At 35.1% G+C, this 24,695-nt stretch overlaps 1 protein-coding gene across 2 annotated transcripts in view; it reads right to left on the reverse strand.

The window, feature by feature from the left end:
- Positions 1-24,695, reverse strand: part of VTA1 (vesicle trafficking 1) — a 68,248-nt gene that overhangs the window by 37,382 nt on the left and 6,171 nt on the right. For both annotated transcript variants that reach the window (XM_032274603.1, XM_032274604.1), the window contains exons 2-4: positions 11,584-11,678; positions 8,288-8,415; positions 7,546-7,621 (exon numbers count right to left, since the gene is read on the reverse strand). In XM_032274603.1, the coding sequence (XP_032130494.1) occupies positions 7,546-7,621; positions 8,288-8,415; positions 11,584-11,678 (299 nt within the window). The remainder of the gene's footprint in view (positions 1-7,545; positions 7,622-8,287; positions 8,416-11,583; positions 11,679-24,695) is intronic.

Here is a 24,695-nt window from a genome sequence, read left to right on the forward strand (position 1 = left end):
TCAAAAGTCCAAAATCTCATCTAAGAATCAAGGCACATTCTTTCCACCTGTGAGCCTGTAAGATTAAAAACAAGTTCTTTACTTCTAAGATAGAATGGCGCTACAGGCATTGGGTAAGCATCCCCATCCTAAAAGGGAGAAATTGCCCCCAAAAAAGCACAATAGGTCCAACATAAGTCCAAGAACCAGCAGGGTAGACATTAAACCTCAAAGTTTCAAAATAATCCTTGACTCCATGACCAGCATCCAGGGCACACTGGTACAAATGGTGGCCTTGGACAGCTCTGCCCCTATGGCTTTACATGGTGCAGCCCCTGTGGGTTGAAGTTGAATGCCTGCATCTTTTCCAGGCTCAGGGTGCAAGCTGCCAGTGGCTCTACCATTCAGGTAAGTCTGGATGGTGGCAGCCCCACTCTTACAGCTCCTCTAAGCAGTGATCCAGGTGGGACTCTGTGTAGGGGCTCCAACCTCACATTTTCCCTCAGCACTGCCCTGGTAGGATCTCTTTGTGAAGACTCCTCCCTGAGGCAGGCTTCTGCTTGGGCATCCAGGCTTTCTCACACATCCTAGGAATTCTAGATGGAAGATGCCAAGCCTCCTTCACTCTTGCATTCTGTGCACTTGCAGACTTAACCCCATGTGGAAGCTGCCAAGGCTTATCGCTTATGCCCTCTAGAGCAGTGGCCCAAGCTATACCTGGGGCCCTCTGAGGCACAGATGGAACTAGAGCAGCTGGGATGCTGGGAGCAGTGTCTGCAGACTGTACAGGACAACAGGGCCTCTAGCCTGGCCCCTGAAATTATCTTTTCCTCCTAGGTCTCTGGGCTTGTGAAAGGAGGGCCTGCCTCAAAGATTTCTGAAATACCTTCAGAACCTTTTTTTCCACTGTCTTGCCAAGTAGCACTTGGCTCCCTTTTACATGCAAATCTCTTTAGCAAGTAGTTGCTCCTCAGCCTGCTTGTATTCTCCTGAAAATGTTTTTTCCTTCTCTGTCACATGGCTGGGCTGTTAATTTTCCAAATTTTTATGCACTGCTTCCCTTTTAAATATAAATTCCAAAACTTTTAAGTCATTTCTTTGCTGCCAATCTGATTGTAGGCTGTTAGAAACAGCTACACTACTGTTAAATGCTTTGCTGCTTAGACACTTCTTCCACCAGATAGCCTAGTTCATCATTCTTAAGTTCAACCTTCCACAAATCCTCACGGCACACACACAGTGCAGCCAAGCTCTTTGCTAACGTGTAACAAGGGTAACCTCTGCTTCAGCTCCCAATAAGTTTCTCACTTCCATCTGAGACTTCATCAGCCTGGCCTGTTCAAATTTCTACCTGGTTTTTGGTTAAACCATTAAACCAGTCTCTAAGAAGCTCCAATCTTTCCCTCACCTTCCTTTCTTCTGAGCCCTCTAACCTCTTCCAATCTCTTCTTACTACCCAGTTCCAAAGTTTCTTTCACATCTTCAGGTATCTTTACAGTGACACTCCACTCCTGGTGCCAATTTTCCATATTAGTCTACTGGAATTGTTAAAAAAGACTATCTGAGGCTCATTATGTATAAAGAAATGGAGGTGCATTTAACTTACAGTTCTGCAGGCCACACAAACATGACGCCAGCACCTCTTGGCTTCTGGTGAGGTCCAGGAAGCTTTTACTCATGGCAGAAGGCAAAAAGGAGCCAGTATGTCACACGGCAGGATGAGGAACAAGACAGATGCCAGGTTCTTTTAAACTAACAGCTCTCACATGAACTAACAGAGCAGGAACTCACTTATTACCACAAGCAGGGCACTAAGCTTTTCATAAGAGATCTACCCCCATGATCAAAACATAAATACACTTACTAATCCACATTGCTATGCTACCTGACATTTCTTCTTCCTCTTCCTAGCAGAAAATTTTTCTTTGCTGCTATAATTCTCAGTGGTAGAAAAAGTAAAATTATTTCTACTATCATTTATATAATGTATATAATTTGTTTCTTAACCTTCCTTTTGCAGCTTCTACCTAAAACTTTTTGTTTCTTTTTCTTTTGTCTGCTTTTCATTTTGTTCTTTATTCTTTTCGCATCACCTTGTGCATGCCCGAACATATAATTACAAGCTGGCAGACTTGCAAAGGACCTCAGAGATCCTCTTGTCCAAAATTCCAATTTTACAGAGGAAAAAGAAAGTCCAGAGAAGTAATATGACTTCTTGTTTTTGAGTTCAGTGAGGACAACTCTGACAACTTTCTTTTCAGAACTGAGAGTGGACAACCATAAAAATCTTCTAACTTTAAAAAAATTAAAAATAATTGTCTTCACTACAAAGATGTTTAAATTAAAAGACAAATATACAAATAAAAATTATGTCCTTCCCCTGCCCATTTTGTTTTTATTTTGGATTTTAGTGTTTCTCAAAACACATTCTCTGAGAAGGAAAGCAACCAATTTTCAAGGAAGTTTCAGTTTTGTTAAAATGCTATGGAACATCAAGCAGTTAAATAACATCAGTGCCTTTCCTTATCAATGAACAAGCAGGTTACGGTGAGTCCTGAACTATATCTAAATATATCTAAAGAGTATATATTAAAAAAAAATCTGTCTACCTGAAATCTTCAAACTCATTGTTTTCTCACTTTTCTGTTTCCTGTCTTTGTCTCTACCAGTGTTTTCAAATTACACAATGAAACTAAAGTGGAAGTGTAAAGGAGTGTTGAGTTAAAACTGCTAAATGCTTTGAAGTAATCAGTTTATATCCACATTTTTTGAAACAACCCATCTTGTTATAGTTTTAGAAATAAACGTTACAATAGTTTCTGTCTTGTTTTAGGCATCTAGTGCTTAAATCACAAGTAAATACAAGACCCACATGTTCTTAGACAACAATGAGGACCTGTGAGAGGGCTGATGCTGCTGACTACCTTGCTTATCCATATTTTTAAGGGCCAGTAAATACACAGCTGAAGTGTACTTCTCCCTATTCCACCTAAGAAAGCATTACTGAAAATTCCTGGCATTTTAAATCATTATTTTTTAAAAACTTAGATCTCACTAATCACCATGAAGACTCCATTTCTAGAAATGGAAAATGATGGAAAAAAATACAACACATTGAAAATAAGAGAAAACAAGTCTGAATAAGGCTGATCAAACTGGTTGACCTGAAGCATATGGATAGACTTACCAGTATATTCCTTTACTTGGCTGACTTTATACATTTAATCAACCTTAGTTCGTGGTCAGAAATCAGTTTACTAGCCATGTAAGGATAAGATCACTATAATATATTGGATATGAGAAAAGTTAGTATTTTGAGTGTCTAGCAATTTGTTCATTTTTACAAATGTACAAATGTGTATATACACACAATTTTTGCTGAAAGTGCCCTTTGTATGTTATAACTAACAAAGAGGTTAGTAAAAAGCACCTACATAATTACACATTAACTGTGTACATACACATTTTAAAATTTACATATGCAGGATTTATGAAAGGCCCAACAATATACTTTAGCCCAAAGCATATGACCACAGAGACATCCCTTTCCACTCTGGTCATATAAGGTTTAATTTCTTCTTTCCATGCCATTCTAGACCCTTCCAACTAACTGGAATCCTTTATCCATCAACAAAGATGCTAGTTCCTACTTTATTCTAGCACCAGTGCAAGGCAAAGGGGCTTAGCGAGCAGGCTGGGTAGTGAGATGGCGGTAAAAAAAATTCCTTTCACCCTATTCTTTATCTAAACAAATCTCATCCCATCACTTCAATCTCTCTTGAAGCCTTCTCATTGGCCTCATTTATAGTTTTTGCCCTAGTTACTATGTTCAAAAACTAAGAAAGCTGGTTCTTAATTAATGGTAATGAAGAGTAAACTTAGATTTTTCTCTTGAAATACAGATCAATTACATATTTTATGTACGTGGAAGTGTTACGTATCCCTTAAGTGAAAAAAACCTATGGCTCCCTTAAGATTTCTGGAAATTTTGTTCTTCTTCCTATGACTATGACTTTACCTATTATCTGTGTTCACCACTGTTAGCAGTTATAACTTTAAAGGATTACGTGCTTGCTTCTGAAATACACAGGCGAAGGTAGCTTCCCTAAGTAAGAACAAGGAGAGGGCAAGGAGAACACAATAAATCATGTGGCATTCTGATCTGCTACTTTGCCTTATCATGATCCTCTCCTCTGGTATCTTGAACTTCCATTCACATCTACAAATGTTTATTCACTTCTTCCTCCTACATTGTAAAAAAACAGATGTTTATCAAGGTTATTTATTTAGTTGTTTTCTTTCTCATTCAAAACAACCCACTTACTTAAAGGGTTTGTCTAATCTTGTAACTGAACTGTCCCCTTGAGGGAATGTGTTCTCTTTCTGGGTCCACGAGGGGGTGTAGTTTTAAGGGCAAAAATTTTCCAGTGCCATGCCCTCCCTCCCATCTCTCTCCATCAGAGAGATTTAATGGTTTATGTTTGCATTTCACGGGCACGGGGAGAAACTAAAGAGTCAATCACTCTAGTGGAAGTTCTAAGGAACTCCTTTTATTGGCTTAGGGTCTTGGAGAAGGTAGGGGTTCCTCCTAGGTTAAAAGTCCCCTTCTTCCACAGCCCCTCAGACTCCATGTTTGGGACCCCTTCCACAAACACTCCCTTCATGGAAGCTTCCTCTCTCCTGGATTTCCCCTTTGGGGTCCCCTTCCACACTCTCTCGTGGAAGCCTGTCTTCCCCTCCTAAACTCCATCTCTCTCATCCCTTCCACTCTGTGGGAGCGGCTTTCCTCTCCTGGATTCCATCTTTCTGGATTCTCTCACTCAGTGTGAGAGGAAATTTCCTTCTCTGGTTTTCCCCCTCTGGGAACCCTTCTCACTCACTGTGAGAGCAGCTTTTCTTTCTCTCACAGAGTGAGAGACAGCTGTGTTTCTCTCCTTCTCCTTTTTCTCTCTCTAAATATATCACTTTCTACAAACACTTTTGAGTCTAGCATTTACTGCGCACTGTGCCGTGGTCCCCTCTCTCATTCTTGAGAAGGCAGGAGACCAAGAACCTGGAAAAACATCTCTCAGGGAAGCTGAACACCTGAACCCCAATATAACACCCTCTACTTTGCTGTCTTTTGCTTATTTATTTTCAAGAGGCTTCTAGTGATTTCTTTTTGGCTGTCATACCTGCATCTCAAATTTCAAAATCTAAGTCTCAATATATTATTGTTTCTCAAATCAAAACAACTCATCATGTATGGTTCTCCACTTCTCAATTAATGTCCACAGTTAATCATCAACCAGTTTTTGTTTGTTTTTGTTTTTTTTGTCAAATAGTTTCATAGTTTTCCCTCACTCCAGTTCAGTGTACAGACTCCTATCATACAAAGCATCCTAAGGCATAGTTCTTTACTCAAAAATACAAATCGAAGATTGCAGGTCTTCTATCAAATATCCAACCTGGCTTATAACTTCTTCTAATCACAATTCTCACTATTCTCCTTCAACTACCTGGTACTCTCCAAAGTTCTACTGAATCACTCAAAGCTTTGCATCATGTCATATTTATATTACCTCTGTATCGCCAAGTATTTAGCATAGTGCCTCACACTAGTAAAACAGAGAAGAAAAGAAAATTTGGATCAGTAATAACAGGAGATGAGGTGAAAGGGAACTAAAAAGGTGGATCTGTAAGGCCATAAGAATATAAAAAGATAATACCCACTGAGTAACAGTTCAGATTTTCACACTCCAGGTATCAGTTCTCCTTCATACGACTCTGTATAAGTGTATAAAATATCTGAGCGCAGTGGCTCTAAATGGGCATTGCCCCATACCCTGAGGTAGGGATGTTTTGAAGATATCTCTGGTAGTTTCTGGTTAGCTCAATTACTGGGGAATTCCATTGGCAGTGTGTGGGTAAGGACCAAAATTGCTTCATGTTTTGAAATCAAAGAAATAGTCCCATTTAAAAAAATGTCCTTCATTTGTCACAACTTTGAAATGTCATATACAACTTTCATACTGGCAAAGCCCCTGCTTGTAATCATTAAGAGTAGACAGTAACTCCATTTTGAATATAAACAAAAAATAACTTTTTACAGTTTTGCTATACAATCTTTTACAAAAATGTCTTATACACTGACTGTACTTTTTTTTGTTTGGGACTTTACTAAGAGCTACTGAACATTTTGAAAAAAAAAAAATCCCATCACATAAAACAACACTGCTCACAGTATTCAAATCACTGATATAACATATGTATCAATCTCACTTATAACTCTGTCTTTCTCTGTTTCTAGATTAATATATCCCCTCTCATAAAATAAATTCTCCACACCAGTGATAAAGCCTGCTACGGTGAAAATAACACTAAACTTAAAGCGGCAAATTTGTCACCTAACCCCCATTTGCCCTTGTCTAAAATGGTTATGTGCTCTGCTTAGAGTCATTATGGAAATCAAACTGATAAAATGAACAGGAAGTATGTTATAAAATACTAAGTCCTATATGTATTTCACAAGGGAAACAAACCATTAACAATAATGCTGACTAGAAATGAAAAAGAAAAAAAGTCCTAAAAAGACTCTACCTCCAGGCTGGGCGTGTTGGCTCACACCTGTAATCCAAAACTTTGGGAGGCCGAGGTGGGCGGATCACCTGAAGTGAGGAGTTTGAAACCAGCCTGACCAACATGGTGAAGCCCCGTCTCTACTAAAAATACAAAAATTAGCTAGCGGGGCATCGTGGCATACACCTGTAATCCCAGCTACTAGGCAGACTGAGGCAGAAGAATCACTTGAACCTGGGAGGCGGAGGTTGCAGTGAGCAAAGATCGCGCCATTGCACTTCAGCCTGGGCAACAAGAGTGAAACTCCATCTCAAAAAACAAACAAACAAAAAAACAACAAAAAAAGATTCTATCTCCAGTATGTTCAACAAATTACAGTGTAAAAACTTAACATACAGGATTAGTAATATATTAATACTTAATAAGATCATATTCTAAACCTGTGCTGTCCAATACAGTAGTCACACATGTGCTAAAGTGTAAAATACATGCTGGATTCAAAGAACTTATTACAGGCCAGTTGCAGTGGTTTACGCCTGTAATTCCAGCACTTTGGGAGGCTGAGATGGGAAATTGCTTGAGCTCAGGAGTTCAAGACGAACCCAGTGAAACCATGTCTCTACGAAAAAATACAGAATTAGCTGGCTCTCGTGGCTTATGCCTGTAGTCTGTTTCTCACGAGGCTGAGACAGAATTGTTTGAGCCCGGGGAGGTTGAGGCTGCAGTGAGCTGAGATCACAGCACTGCACTCCAGCCTGGGGGCAACAGAAGACGACTCTGTCTCAAAAAACAAACACAAACATAAAAATAGAGAACTTAGTACAAAATTAAAATATATTATTGGAAATAATTTACTTTTTAAAAAATGGCTAATGAAAAATACAAAACTACATTTTTTGCTTGCATTAATTTCTGACACATTCTGCTATAAATAATGCAATAACAAAACTGATAAATAGAAACATTACTGATCTTCAGCTAATAAGACAATAAAGAATGTACACTTACTTCATCAGTGAGTTCTCCAAATACTGTTATGACATCTATCAAAAGACTTGCAGTATAGAAAGACTTGATCATGTTTCTGGAAGAGAAAAGAGCCAGTTTAGTCTAAATATGAACATATTAAAATGTAGTATTAGTCATGTAGCTATAAGAAAAAAAATTCTTATATTTATAAAAGCACTCTAAAATTAATATTTTAAATAAAATCAGATTTCCAGAAAATAAAAATGGTTTTCTAATCTGTTATTATGAGAAAGTAACAAGGCTTGCATTACAAGTAAATAAGCTATGGCAAGATTTTTTTGTACGTTTTGATATTAGAAAATTTAATTATAGTATTATCTGACTCCATATAAAAACATAATGTATTTCTTTACATTTAAATATTATACTGACAAATCATTTGAATCGACTGGGGTGGGTACCTTTAAGATCAAAATCATCAATTGAGGGTATGATTTTGGCTAAAATCAATTCAGATTTTACTAAATGTTAAAAAATAGCTGAATAGAGTATATTTACTATGTAATTAAATCTGCCATGTGTATTTCTTCTTTCAGCCATTTTCTTTTAAAAGAAAGGCTAGAATTTGTAAACTAAAATCACTGTGAAGTTCCATAATTTTTTTTAAAAAAACCTAGATCAATCAGCAGGTTAGAAACTGTTTCAGAGAAAACTAGTTAATTTTGGTTATACAGTTACAAAATTAATAAAATAATTTATATTTTTCTCTTTTTTTACTTACTTGTGAAATCGCCCAGCACGATCTTCATTGTCTGCATACAAAAACATTTTCAAAGCATAATTCTCCAAATGGGCACAACCCACTATTTCTTGAGTAATAGCTTCATTATCACCCAATTGCTTCTTAAGCTAAAATAAAATCAGATACATAGCTTATGATCTGGACTCTTAGAAGTGTTGGCTTAATTACAAATAACTCTAATAATCATTTTAAGTAAATTATTTTACATTCATTTCAATAAAAGATTTATCAATGAAATCTTGCAAAAAGAAAATTGCTGCCGGGCGCGGTGGCTCACGCCTGTAATCCCAGCACTTTGGGGGGCCGAGGCGGGTGGATCACGAGGTCAAGAGATCAAGACCATCCTGGTCAACATGGTGAAACCCCGTCTCCACTAAAAATACAAAAAATTAGCTGGGCATGGTGGCGCATGCCTGTAATCCCAGCGACTCAGGAGGCTGGGGCAGGAGAATTGCCTGAACCCGGGGGGCGGAGGTTGCAGTGAGCAGAGATCGCGCCATTGCACTCCAGCCTGGGTAACAAGAGGGAAACTCCGTCTCAAAAAAAAGAAAGTTGCTTTGCCTCAGCCCAATATATTTAAAACAAAATCCAATGCTTACAACTTTGAAGAAATATACTTATGATAACCTGAAAATATAATTTAGCTCTAAGAATCAAAATAACCAAGCACAAAAAGATAATATATCCTATTATCCATGTGACTGAACCATCAAATACTTCAAAATAATGTTCTATTATCTAAACTATAAGTTACCCTAAAAATAGAATTAGAAAATAATTTCCTAGGCATATATAATTTAAAATTTTTATTTATTCTCTTTTCAATTTCTTCTATCAAATCTAAAAAAAGTAAGATTAGTGGGTTCCTCATGTCCTAAAAGAGCACACTGTATGAAAAACAAAAAAGATCTAATTCTAAGTAAGGTATAAGATGACAAACTCAGAATCAAATTATGGAAGCTTTTAAAATTTAGACAAATATATACCTCTAATCAATACAACTTATATCTGTAAATTCTTAGCCCTTTTCTACAGTTACAATAATTTAAAGCATTAAAAAAAGAGTTCCTACTTTTTACTCAGGCTGCAATACAGGAGTAAAATAACTCTGGAGTATCAGATCTGAGCATCATGCTAATTTTTTAAAAAACTGCTTTTTTCAAAGACATTATAAAGTAAAAAATTAAAAGCCATCCTGGGATTTTTCATAAAATCAGCAAAGTAAATACTTTCATAATTAAACAGCATAACTTATGGTCCAGAAGAGAGTTAATGGTGAAATTTAAGGAAATTTTATCTATGTTTACCCTGAACAGAAAAAGAAAAAAAAAAAAAAAAAAAAAAAAAGAAATCCCCACATGTAACAGTAATTTATATATCCAAACTGCAAAATCATTTGTAAAGGCAGATTTCACTGTAGAACAATTCCAGTGAGAGTAGGCCACTTCATCTCATCTTCATCAGAAAATATCCGACAGCAAAACATAATATACTTGAAGTTTTAAAACTGTAATACAAACATCACAGCACAGACAGATGTGCCCTCACCACGGAATAAACTTACCCTACCTGTCATTTAATGTAAGTAGTGATAATTCCTGATGAGTCCCTTTATAAATGTGATTTTACACTTCAGAAAACTGTTTGAATTTTGTCTTACCTAAGAACTATTATCTGAGCTACTACTGCCATACAGTGAAGTTAATAAAGACATTATACTATACAAAAATGTCTGCTAGAGTTGGAATTTTACAAATATACTGCTATGTGTGAGAAACATTCTCCCTTCTACCCCAACCCATTCCTTAAAAAGAGAGTACTCAAATTTATCTTTTATCCACAGAAGTAGCTGTAGAAATGGAAGACCAGATAGGTAGGCTACAGGAACAGCTGAATTTCCCCAGTGGTGCTATGAGGCTGATTTTTAGTAGTTAACAGTAGCAGATGACAGGAGTCAATGTGCTAGAAAGCCAAACCAACTGAGAGAGAACACTACTGCCCATGGCTGCTTTATATAACTATGCAGGAAGTTCTACCTTTGCGTAAGTCTTGATTTGAATCATAACCTCCGAACAATACATAAAAACAATGAAAACGAAAGCTCTGGGCTAAGTGTTTTTATTTTGGTTTTTATTTGTCTAAAGTTTCTCTAAGCAAAACAATGCAACTGATAGAAAAAATAGTTTCTAATTCTCCTGAGATCAGATAACTAAATTGGCAAATAAAAAGTAAGTCATGGCTATTAATATAACAGTCTTGGAGGAGATGAATTAACGAGTAGACCCTGACTTTGTTAAGAGAAACCAGCTATGGCTGGGCCCAGGAGTTATACGACAGAGTCCTGATTACTAAGTATAACTACTAATGTTGGCACTGCCTTCTTTATGCACTTCTCAATATGTATCTCTACAGCGATCTGTGAAGTTATATTAGGTTCAAGAAGGTGACTAGTCACTTACCACATTCCTGCTAGGAGAGAAAGATGCCTAAACCATAAGATTGTCTTCCCGTGGAACCCCAGAGAGGGAGGAAGAAAGGATAAGTAACTGGCATCACTTCTTTCATTGTCTCTTTCACTAAATACATAGCCCATTATTCCACTATTATAAGAAATACTAAGATTTCCCAAATCGATCATCATGTGACTGCAAGGGAACGTTAGAAAGGGTTTTTCACGGCTGGGTGTGGTGGCTCAAGCATTTGGGAGGCTGAGGTGGGTATATCACTTGAGGTCAGGAGTTTGAGACCCCTCTGGCCAACATGGTGAAACTCAGACTCTACCAAAATATTAAAAAAAAATTGGCCAGGAGCTGTTGGTGTGTGCCTGTAGTCCCAGCTACTTGGGAGGCTGAGGTAGGAGAATCGTTTGAACCTGGGAGGTAGAGGTTGCAGCAAGCCAAGAGATCATGCCACTGCACTGCACTCCACTTCAACTTGCTGGGCAACAGAGTAAGACCCTGTCTGAAAAAAAAAAAAAAGAAAAAGAAAAAAAGAAAGAAAGGGCTTTTCACTTATGAAATGATGAGTCAAAGGCCATCTATAATAATTTGGAACAAGATATAATGGCATTTGAACATATTTTAATTAACATTCATAATTCCTCTGGAAGTATACAGCAAATAAATGAAAAAAAATTATGTCTAGTTTTTCCTCAGGTGTAATGGCATTGTTGATTGCTGCCCAGGGAAAGAACTAAAATGACAACACAGACAGGCAAATGAATAAAATGGTATTTTAACCATAATCAGAAAATAAATGATCGGCGTTTAACTTACAGCTTCTAACTGATCCATTAACTTTGATAAAAATTTGCGACATTCAGGAGTTTTGCTATCAATCTTCATTCCAGTCTGCATTGCGTATAAACGACCTAGAAAGAAAAGTAAGATAATTTGAACAATTTCATTTTTAAACATCCATGTTTATGAGTGTTTAAAATATAATTGCTAATAAGTGATGTAAAAGTCAAGTAAATTCAGAAATAAAACCGATTTACTATGGACATTAGAAACCTAAAAAGCACAAAAATATTATCCAAAGAATGGAAGATATCCATAATAATAAATACATATATATATATATATATATATATATACATATTTTACCAAGTAAGGCTTCCTCTTTTGGCATTATGTTTAAAAACAAAAAAAAAAGGACTACATATGTCCTAAGGTGTTAAAGGCATCTATAATTTACCTGGTAAGACAAAGCACACAGCAAACAACCATATATACAAGAGTACCTGCCAAATGCCAAATAACTGATACTGACAAAATATACAAAATGGGCTGGGAGAGTGGGAAATGAGACTTGAACTGAGGTTTATAGGAAGAATTGGTATAGTAATGTTATGTACACTCTCTTTGAATAAACATACCTTTTCATTAAAAAGTTAATAAAAACAACTCAGATAAGGCTAAAGAGCTGACACCACGATTTTAGTTAACTTTCCGAGTAATAAGAACTATGAACAGTTCTGATGGTAATTGCTGTTACCACTGATGTATACATACAATGTCTGCAATTCACCTCTTACATTCAACAATATGTCCTGGAGATCTGTGTCAGTGCTAATGTTCTACAGTATGAATGCATCATACTAACGAAAGCACATTTAGGTAGCTCTCAAATTTTCACTATAAGTAATATGCATTAAGCAAGAAAGTTTTTGAACAAAGATAGTAAAACTCTTGAATGTTGCAAAACACCTCCTTGTGATAATGCAAGAGAGTTCCCTGGGAACCAAGAGGTGAGCTTCCTGGGTCATAGTCTCTGTGCCTTTTTCATTTTGAGAGCTACTCTTAAATTGCCCCCAAAAGCAAAAGTATCAATACACAGTTGTATCTGCAACATACACAAGCACTCATTTTGCCTAAACTCACCAAAACTTATTAAACTTAAATTCCTATCAATCTGAAGACTGAATGTGCTGTCTCACTGTTTGATTTTATATTTCCCTAACCACTAAAAAACTATTAGATATTTACTGAATAGCTCTATATTTTCCTTTATGAATTAAGAATAGCTATCAAAATAAAATAATCTTCTGCTAAATTGGTTTGCTTTTAAACAAACTGACTTGTAGCCATTTTTTATACAGTATGAAGCAGAGATATAATGTTCCTTCACCAAATGGAATCTTCTATGCATTTATCCTATCTCTACCCTAACTAGAATTTACACTCCATGATGACAAGGATGTTAGTCTATTTGGTTTGCTGATGTATCCCTGGCATCTAGGATAGTGGTTGGCCCTTGATAAACATTTTCTGAATAGATAAACACATGAATGAAAGAACAGCTCATTCTGTCCTACTGATTTAAATGTCATTTTTATCATTCATTATCATATATTAAGTTTCCACGGGATAACAGGACCCAATTCTACATACTGCCTTTCCTGCTGTATTATTCTATGGGTCTATCATTGTTTAATTTACTAGAGCTTTGTAACAAAGTGAATTATCTGTTACTCTCAGAATCTCCAGTTCAATTATGTTTACATGTCAAAAATTCTCTTTAAAAATTAATATACACATGAAACAGTTACCTATTTATTGTATCTGTGTTTTTAATTTTAATGGTTTTATCCAAAGGAACTGCTTTTTAGTGCTTAGGCTTTTAGGGCTATCACATATTATCTCAATATCATAACCACATATCAATTTTAAGGATTTGATTCATGTAGATATTAAGGAAAGAAAAAAAAACAGAGTTCCAAAAGCGTCACTGTTATTTACTGCTACCCAGTGTAGTGCACATTGCTTTCACTGCACACAAACTAGCACTGGAGGATCACTTTGACATACAAAGGGATGCTAATCTGATCTCAGATCAAATGTTATCTTCTTACAAGGTAATATCTATAAATCTTAATACACTCTTTCCCCCTCAAATTTATTTTTACTGTATTGCCAAAAATTCCTAAGGAATATTAGGTATCCTTTCTCTTATTTTTAAGAGGATGCTTCTAGCAGAAAGTAGGATCAGTTCCATGCCAGGTTGCTCATATTCCCCTAAGAGAGCCACTACCCTAAGCTATACAGAAGCTAGCCAGGCCTTTGAGACCCATATGATCCCAGGGATTGGCAAAATAATTGGCTAGAGTATGGAAAATAAAATATTAGCATTTCTGTTGATATTTTATCTAATTCTTAAAACATTTCTATTTTATATCTCTTTAATAATACAGTATTAGAACATCAATATGTAAATGTAATTTGTAATTTACATAATATGTTGATCTGTGTTCATTTTTTTTAACTCATATGGACAGGTCATCAAAAGGCTGAGGATCGCTGCTCTATGGCATCCTCACTCCTCTCAACTATGAACTATGTTTTCTTGCCCCAACCTAGCCCATGCCTCTTCCCCACACCCCCATGCCTTCTGCCAAAATCCCCTGGAACCATTGCTTTTTATTAGCATACTCTTCTACATTTTCTGGTTCCATCTTCTCCTCTGTCTTAACTAAAAGCAGATGTCACTTGAAGAAATCAGTATATGCACAACCCTTTTTAGTAACTTAAAACAAAAAATTCTCTCACATACCTCCTTAGGACTGGCAAGATCCTATATTAGTAAGAAGGTGTAATGTACCTAGCCAAAAGAATACATTTCCCAGTATTCTCGACAGCAAAATATGGCCATGTAACCAAGACTAATATTACATACCCAGAAATAGTTAGGAAAGACTTCTGTAATGTCTCTGTAAAAGGGGGAATGACAGCAGGGAAATATCTTGCAGACTCTTTCCCTTTTTTCCTCCTGCCTACCTAGAATATAAATACCAGATGACTGAAGCCCTCGCACCTATCTTGGGCTACAAGGCAACCTTGGAAATAGTAACCATGTGCTGGCCGGTAGATTTGAAACTGGAAAATCAGCTGGGGTCCCTGATAACTTAATGGAATTGGTATACTAGCACAGGGTACTGTCAACATGAGACTTTCTTCAAACAAAAGAGTAAATCTTTATTTTACTTAGCCATTGTTACTTTGGATTTTCTGCAACCTATAAGTAAATCTAATTATAATGTAAACACAGCCCATGTTCTCAATTCTTATTGACCCCTGACCTCCAACAATTTTATGTGCTCTCTTTCACTCACCGGTCATTCTATAATTAAATTACCATCTCAAACTACTGCAAAAATCAATACACTCTCTAATCATAATCTCCTCTTTTTCCAACATTCAACTCTGCACATTACTACAGGTTTCCAATTCACTGACCTCTTCATTAAGATCAGTCTTCTCCCCTTTAACTTCCTTCTGCAACTAGCTTTGATGTTACAATACATTTTAAGAACTTTATTTTACTATTTCCTTCTACCTCTAAATCTTTTATTATATCCCTCTGGCAAAAGCATTCTCATACATAAACTCAACTATCCTCTTTCTCTATACCTGCATCCAAGCAGCAGAGACTGATGACAGATTGTCATCATTACAAATGTAATTATCAATCTTAAATAGGCTTAATAATTGCTTTTGCAACATCCCAATTGACTATTTGAAACACCCTTCAATCTCTAAAACAACAACGTTACTCAAACATACATACACATCAGGTAATTATTCACAATCTAAACGTGCACTGGCCAATATGATAAAACGATAATTTGGAGGATGGTACCGACAGTGTCATCTCCCCACACGTCTTTTTCTCTCCCGTTTTTAAACCACAGTAGTGAACACTATGTGAGGCCTACCATTCATGCAGCAGAGTTAGCTACTTGATAGATCAATTTTGGAAAGAAATATAGGTAACAGCCCAGAGAGTAAAGAAATCAAGTTGATTCCTTAGATTGTCCTTGGCTTTAGTGACAGCCATCTAAGGATTTAACCATTAAGCAAACATGCAGAAAATTAATGCAGCACACGTTATCATCCTCCCTTATAATACAAATATAAACAAAATATTCACTTCTTGTCCTTTAGAAGTTAACCTAATCCAGATAGCTAATAAATATAGTGTAAATATAATATAGTTTAATTAGCCTGGCCTACATTCTTTTTTCTTAGTTTGTGTGTATATTTAGTCTTTGCAATTTTAAGAACATTATTATATGGTAATATCTTTAACTGAGGAACTGGGTCCTCTCAGCATTCAAAGACTTAGGACAAAAATTGGCCTGCTTTTATATTTCTGAATACCTTATGTTGTTTAGAATTCTTAAGTACAAAAAATTTACCATAAGTACATTTTCTACTATTAATGAAAAGGAAAAGATCTTGAATTCACTTAAGAAAACTCAGTTTAAGTACACTAAAATATCTATTTACCACAGGGATGAAAAAGGATCTCTTTCATAAAGAACTCTGAGACAAGCAATTCATTCTAGTAGCTGCAATATGATGAAAAATTAATGTCTTACATGGAAAATACCTACAAAAACAGAACAAATAAACATGTAGCTGAAATCATTTATAAGAAAATATATTAGATTTATTTAATAAAGGAAATGTGTTTATTTTTATAAATAAATATTATTTGAGTAATGAAGCATATTTGCAAAAGGATTAAATACTTTCCAACTTGACTTTAATGTAAGACATTTAGAAAACAAACATTTACTAATTCTGAAGGTATGTGTAATCCAAAGTTCCATAGAATTTGAACATTAACATTCAAACACATCCATGCTTATCCATAAGAACCTAAAAACATGAAAAATGCATGATACAAACACACGCAAAAAGACATAAAAGCAATTGTGAGGAGTGAGGCTTTAACAGGTTAAAAAATGTGGCACTCAATAGAATATATTGAGAAAAAGAAAATTTTATTCCAAAAAATAGAACTGAATGTTATTCTATTTCTAAGTATATTGCAGATATCTCCTATATGGTATTATCCTTTGTGACAGTATCTCTGACTCAAAGATTATTATAAAGTTTTTATATAAAATTTATCTACTTTCCAAATTGAATAAAAATAATTTATGCACACAATTTGACCAAAAAGAAAGGGAAAAAGGAAGGAAGCATAATTAAATGCCTGCTAACAAAGAATATTTTACTGTACTTATCCCTTCATTAAATAAATACTTTTGGGACTCCTGCCGTAACAGCAATTTTAAGAAAAAGTTAGCCACTCCTGACTTCCTATTATTTGATGTAATGAAAATCAAAATGAAGGGTAAGAATATCTGGATTTTTCATTGTCCAAGGATTAAACAAATAATCACCGGGATTCTGGATGTTAGCGTTGTGCTGACACATAGCAAACACTAAGTGATGATCTGATTGTTAAGAACACAGATATCTACTTCTAGCTTTAATGATGTAATTTTGGTTATCATCCCACTGTAAACAGAAAAAAACTGGGCAAAATATATGAAATAAATTTTCAGACAATAGAAACAGAGGAAGACCATGATACCTGGAGAAAGGAAACAAATGAGGTGGCACCAATGATTAGCCCAGCATTCTGCTAGGAGGCACACTCCAAACTAAGGCCCAGGGAGAGGAGTCCCAAGCAGAGAACAGTTCTCTAGCTGAGTTGAAAAAACACACTGGAGTGAATTCAGGGAGACTGAGACAGTTGTACGTTAAAGGCAGAGTTTTGAAGAGAAAGGAGCTATGCAGGAAAAAAAAAAGAAATATGCGTAAGGATAACCTGAAGACTCAGCTCAATACTAACATATGGTGTGCAGGGGAAATCTTCTCAAGGCGAAGAATGAACAGAACCTGTTCCATAAGCTTAATTGTTCCCAGTGCACATACAAGGCTAGAATGCATTCAAGTTCCAACCAGAGAGAGTGAAGAGTCCTATGTGTTACACTGGGTAGAGAGTCCAAGACGGGCATACTTTGGTAATGGTGTTAAACTCTCCCTAGAGCAAAGGCTACTTTAGACCTACCCTGAAAAGCTAAAAACAAACAAACAAACAAAAAAAGTACAATACACAAGAGAATCAAATTGAATTCCAAATTACTTCATTGCTGGCCAGACTGAATACCTTCAAAGAAAGACCACAAACTCCACACATTCAACAACGTAAAATCTGCAATGTCCTACCTCCAGTCAAAAAGTACTAAAGAGGCCAACAGATAGAAAAATGTGATCCACAAGAAGAAAAAATATAAGCCAATAGGAGCAGATCAAACAATGACAAAATAATAAAAACAGGAGATAATGACATTAATATACTAGGAAACTATAGAAAACATAAAAAGAAAACCATGAATAGAAAGAAGAAATGGAACATACGCGAAGGAATCCAAATGAAACTTCTAGAGGTAAAAAATACAATATCTGAACTGAAAAACTCACTGGATAAGATTAATAGTATAGACCCCAAAAAAGAAAAGCTTAGTAAACTCTGGGACATTAAAATATAAATTACCCAAAGTAGTTTATAAAATTTTTGAGACAGGGTCTTGCTCTGTTGCCCAGTTAGAGTGCAGTGGCGTTATCCAGCTCACTGCAACCTCCGCCTCCTGGGCTCAGGTGATCCCTCCACCTCAGCCTCCTAAGTAGCTGAGACTACAGACATGAGCCAGCGTGTCTAGGTAATTTTTCTTCTTTTTTTTTGGTATTTTTGGTAGAAAAGGGTTTCACTATGTTACCCAGGCTGGTCTTGAACTCCTGAGCTCAAGTGATCCACTCACCTTGGCCTCCTAGAGTGCTGAGATTACAGGCGTGAGCCACTGTTCTCAACCAATACCATATTTAAAACTTGGATCTTGATGAGTACTGAAAATGATATTTATGTGAGAAAATACAAAAATCTGTATTTTTACATTTTATATATTTCTTTAAAGTAGTTAAAAAATAAAATAAAAACATAGGGTTTATGGTACACCTATAAGTACCATGTATGATGACCATAGGCAAAGGACGTGAGATGAGAAAAAACAGTAATGATCTTTCCTTATATGTTAGGAGGTATAGCAAACTGATAAGTTATTGTAAGCATTCTAGAGCAACTGCTATAAAAATAGAAGTATCTAGTAACTCCACAGTGGAGGTATAATAGAACCCTAGAAGAATTCTGATTATAAAAAAGGAGAAGGAAGAAACAAACAACGAATGAGACAAACAGAAAACTAATAGCAAGACTTAAACCCAAACATACTTATTAATTATAAATGTTTCGAACATTGCAATTAAAAGGCAGAGGTTGTTATACTAGATAAAAACTTAAGACCCTGCAATATACTATCTACAAGATCCCACTGAACTGGAGTAATAATAACTTCATAGTAACCAATGTTAAATGAGTAATCACCATGGGTCATGTATTCATTTAGTCAACTAAAAATAAAAAAATTGATTAATCCATCAAAAAATTTTGTGAAGTTGATCTTACTATTATCCTGAGTATATGAAGCTCACAAGGTCATGCAGATCATAAATGATAGGTTGGGACTTGACTCAGGCACAGTCTGGCTCCAGAGTCACTGTATCTCGCATCAAGCAAGATGTCTCTCTTCATACACACACATAAAATATATAACCACAAATTTGACATACATGGCAACATGTAATTTGTTTGCACCCTTCATTTTTACATTATGCTGTGGGTTACAGCATCTTCTGTAATAAATGTAATTCCATATATCTTTAACAGTTACATAACATAAACTTCCCATACTGACGGGAATTTAGATTTTCAATTATACTGCCTCTTGAGGGATCTACAAAAGTGTGGAGGCTTTTATTTTTCTTCTATTTTAAAATGCAATGTCAGGGGTACTATTAACATTTAAAACGGTAATATCTTGAAATGTACTGGGCAGTCCTGACAACAAAGAATTGCTCCTCCAAGATGTCAACAGTGTTACCAAATAGAAACAATAATAAATTAAGGTTAAAACTCCAAATAGTAAAAACATAAAAACCTGACAAGCCACAGAAATATAAATATAAAAAATGCAAATGCAACAGCTCAATGAAGAATTTAAGTGAACGTAGAAACTTATATTAAGCATGGTTATTGAAACCTACTATATATAATCCTTGACTGTTCAAGAGTATATAAGCTTCCACTTTGAACAACCAAATATAATTGTCATACAAGACAAACCTTATAAAAGATGCTTAAACTTGTAGGAATTAAGCTAAAATTCATATGAATGCCTAAAAAGGAATGAAAGTTAAGTATGTATTATTTGACTGTATAGCCCCTTCAACTTTACAGTTTTTTCTAGAGATGTAAAATGAGTTGATATTACTCTAAAAGGAAAGTATTAAATAATAATTTTTACAAAATAAAATCCATGTTTGCATATATGTTCACAAAAACAAACACAGAAGGGATGGAAGACTAACAGATAAATCAGCGGTCCAGTATTCTGTGTGTTTATTGTCACTGCTATAGTCAAGAATCCTGAGTAAGCTTACTTAAAAAAAAAAAAAAAAGTAAGTACTCAGGCAATAAGACTACAGACTCTAGTTTATCATTCAGGAACCAGCGAAGACTGAAAGGACTGCTTCTTTTTATTGGCTTAGTAAACTAGTCTAAATTTAAAATCCAATTTCTATGTGATTAGCCACAACAAAAAATAATAAGAGGCAAGTGATTTATTTTATTTTAATTTTTTTGAGACAGAGTCTCACTTTGTTGCCCAGGTTGGAGCGCAGTGGTGCCATCTCGGCTCACTGCAACTTCCGCCTCCTGGGTTCAAGTGATTCTTCTGCCTCAGCCTCTTGAGTAGCTGGGACTACAGGCATGTGCCACCATGCCCAGCTAATTTTTGTATTTTTGGTAGAGATGGGGTTTCACCATATTGGCCAGGCTGGTCTCGAACTTCTGACCTCATGATCTGCCAGCCTCAGCCTCCCAAAGTGCTGGGATTACAGGCGTGAGCAAGTATGATTATTAATGCTAATATTCATGTAGTTTACCATCTATCAATAAAGAAATCCATTATTATTTAGCATTTACATTAAATTAAAAATTTCTACTTGTATGTCCTGTAACATCTTAGAACTGAAATAACTATATATATTTACAACTTCCAGATCAACTGTACTATATTTAATTTTCCAATGATGATAAATGAAGAGTCTTAAGACCATGTATGTATTTTCATTGAGTCTATTAACTTTACAATGTCACCCCCTAGAGGAAACTTTAAAAATTGAATCTTGAAATTGTATACATTTACAGTACTTACGACAAACTGAAAAAGGAAAGGGAAAGTTCTGAGTTTAGCTTTATCTACAGGACCAAACCTGGCAGAATGAAAATATTTATCGAATAGTGCCACTTTTAGTAAATATTCAAATGTTTTCTGGCTTCATTAAAGTATAGAGATAAAGCTCAGAGACGTACTGTTCACCGAAAGCACAACCCCTCATTTCCACTCCCCACTTGGGGACTCTCCCAGATTACTTCACTGGCTTTTTGCCTTTTTCTTTTGTCATGGATTATACTAGTCCCTTTCTCCTCACTCTGTTGCTCACTCAATAACTGGTTCTCTAATTACTAGCTACCATGAACAATTTTTCATTCAACCATTTTTTCATCTGACTTTGGTCATTCAGGTCCTAGTTCTATCACTTAGTAACAGAATGACTAAAAAGATTATGAGGATCAAATCAAATCAGACATCTTGAAAGAAAGCATTGTTACAAATGCCAATCAGCTACATGAATGCTAGCTGTCTGTCTTCCGTATTTGCTGACTACTATATGGCTATACTTCCCTCTAGGGACCATAACTGCCTTAAAATTCGGGTCAATTTGGCTAACATTTTTTGAGCACCTATTCTTTATTATGTAAATATCTCTAATGGCCTAGCACTACCAGGCACAGTAAATGAATAAAGACTGGCAGCACAGTGTAAGCAAGCCTTCCTGAGTTTACAGTCTAGAAAAAAGACAAACAAATGAAAAAGCAATTAAGGTAAAGCTACACCAAGGCGCAAAGAACAAAGAGAAGAAACACCTTAAAACTAGAAGACTTAAGAAAAGTCCTAGAAAAAGTGACATTCAACTAGTACCCAAAGGATAAAAATCAAGTGAGTGTGATGGGGAAGGGAAGAGGTATCAAGGCAGAGAAAGTAGAATGATAAAAGGCTTGGAGACAACACAAAGTGCCTAACGTTCTAATAACAAAATGAAATTAATTTGACTAAAACTACAAAAGATGATTCGGAATTCAAATCATGAGGGGTCACTAAAGACGAAGATTTCTTCAGATCGACATATGGAACTGCATGTAGAATTCTGTATCCTACACTTTCGTATAAACTTTTCCCCATGTTATAAAAGATGCTTTGTAATTTTTAAACAATGACATTACTTTCTATGCAGTGGATATAACATAATTTATGTAACCATTTCCATAATGATACATTTCTAGGTTATTTTGAGCTTATGACAAATGAATAATCATTCAGGAAATTGTGCATAAAAGTCTTACTAAATGTATGATTATTTCCTGAACACAAGTTTCCCCAAATTGGAATTACTGAATTAGATACTTTACAACTTATCAAAATGCTTTCCAAACTTTGTACCAATCACACAGCCATGTCAGCAAGGATCTGACGACATACTCATTTGTGCTGAAACATTTTTTTGCAGTCAAAAATTGTTATGCCATTTTAATTTACATTTATTACTAATTAGGATGAATGCTAATGAATGCTAAGGAGGGAATCCTAAGTATTCCCTCCTTCAAAAATATGTATGTACATATTTTTAATCTATGGGGATTTTTTTTTATTTTCAAGGGATATTTATGAGTGTTTTGTATATCAGGGATATTGGCCCTTTGTCACTTGTCTATTGGAAATGTTTTTTCCTAATACAGTACTTGTTAATTTGTACTGTTTGTGTCACATACAATTTCTACATGTTCACAGTCTACTCCATGGATTATTTTCACCAAGCATTAGAAGTTTATCATTCTAGTGGCAATAGGGATTACATGTTGGAAGCAAAAACTGAGAAGCTATGACATTAGCTTAGAATGTCAAAGGTGAGGATATAGTAACAGAGAAAATGAAGAAATAAACACAATTTTAAAACTTTCATGATTGGTTGATTATGAGATATATGAAAGAAAAAAAGAAAGATTAAGTTTATAACTTCTAGCTAATATATTTCAAAGTACAATTGAAATGAAAGATATCCTAGAAAGCTCTAATATATCAATCAACATTGGCTCAAAAGGAAAACATTTTTCTAATGGAAGAAATTGAGAAATATAACTTCCCTCAAAAGCACAAAGTTCTGCTGTATCAATAATTTTTTTAAATCTAAAGGAAGCAATAAATCTGCTCCCATTTAACCCAACTCACATTTGAGGAAAAAAGAAGTAATTTTCTCAAGAATATCTAAGAAACCAGCATAACGGTGTTATTGAAAAATCTCAAAATGATAACATAACTATAATATATTAAGAACTCTCAAACTCAAAAATAAAAATAATGAACAAAAACATGAAGGTATTTTACTGAAGTTGATGCACATATGGTAAATAAGCACATGAAAAGGTTTTCAACTTTATTAGCTAACTGGGAAATAAAAATTAAAACCACAATGAGATATCACTGTACCTATTAAGAATGACTAAAATAAAAAATAGTGACACAAAATGCTGGTGAGAATGAAGAGCAACTGGATCATTTATCATTCATGTGTTGTCAAAAAGAGTATAAAATGGTACAGTTGCTCTTGAAAACAGTTTGACAGTTTCTTATAAAACTAAATATGCAATTACCATATGATCTAGCAACTGCATTTTTGGGCATGTATCCGAGGGAAATGGAAACCAGGGTTGCACAAAAACTTTATGTGATTATACTCACTTTATTCATAATTGTTGCAAATTGGAAATAACTTAAATGTCTTCAATGATTAAACTGTTACACTGTGGTATACACATACTATGGAATTCTACTGAGCATTAAAAAAGGAATAAACTTGGATAAATCTCCGGGGATTATGCCAAGTGAAAAAAGCCAAACCCAAAAGCTTATGTATGATTTCCATTAACAGCACATCTTAAATACCATTTTAGAAATGGACTTCAAGTTACTGGCTACCAGGGGATGGGGGTGAGGTAGTGAAAGGGAGAAGGTAGGTTATATTAATAAAAGGGCAACGACGGGAATTTTTCTTAACTATTCTCTATCTTGACTATGGTACTGGGTACAGGAATCTACACTTGACAAGCTGTTTAGAACTAAATATACACATACAAACAAATACATGTAAAACTGAGGAAGCCTGAATAAGCTGGTGAAATATCAATGTCAATATTCTGGTTATGGTCTGTTACAGTTTTGCAAGATATTGTCATAGGGGGACATTGGATAAAGGGTACAAAGAATCTCTCTGCATTATTTCTTACAACGACATGTGCTACACATGGACCTAGAACTATTTCAAAATAAAAAGGTTAATGGGAAAAAAAGCAAAAACTAATGAGATTCTTTCCAGAAACTGAGGGATGTTTCTGGAAATAATTATCCCTCAGTTTCTGGAAAGATGAGAAAATTTACTATTTTGCTGCTACTTATTACATTAAAAAGTTCAAATACATAAACAATAAGCCTATTAGCATTTCTATAGACGACCAAAAGTAATCTCATATACCTTATTTCAACATTCATTCCTGATTTAAAAAGAAAACAAAAGACCAAACAACTTCAAAATGGAGGAATATTAAGGCAATTTCAAAAAGTGATAAAATTTTGGAGAATTCCCATTAAGGTCAGAAGTAAATCATTTTTGGAAATAATAGAAACACTAGAGAAAAGAGGGCGCGAGGTGTATATCATATGATAATATCACTTATGACTCAATCTAAAATTTATTATAAACATAGTAAGGTAATGTGTTATACATGGTACTGGGATTGTTTCCATTACAATTTGTCATTGATTAGTGATAGAATGTTAAAAAGAAAAAACTATGTATTA

Source organism: Sapajus apella, unplaced genomic scaffold (assembly GCF_009761245.1).
Source record: "Sapajus apella isolate SASKATOON/1434 unplaced genomic scaffold, GSC_monkey_1.0 scaffold6, whole genome shotgun sequence".
NCBI classification, from domain to species: domain Eukaryota; kingdom Metazoa; phylum Chordata; class Mammalia; order Primates; family Cebidae; genus Sapajus; species Sapajus apella.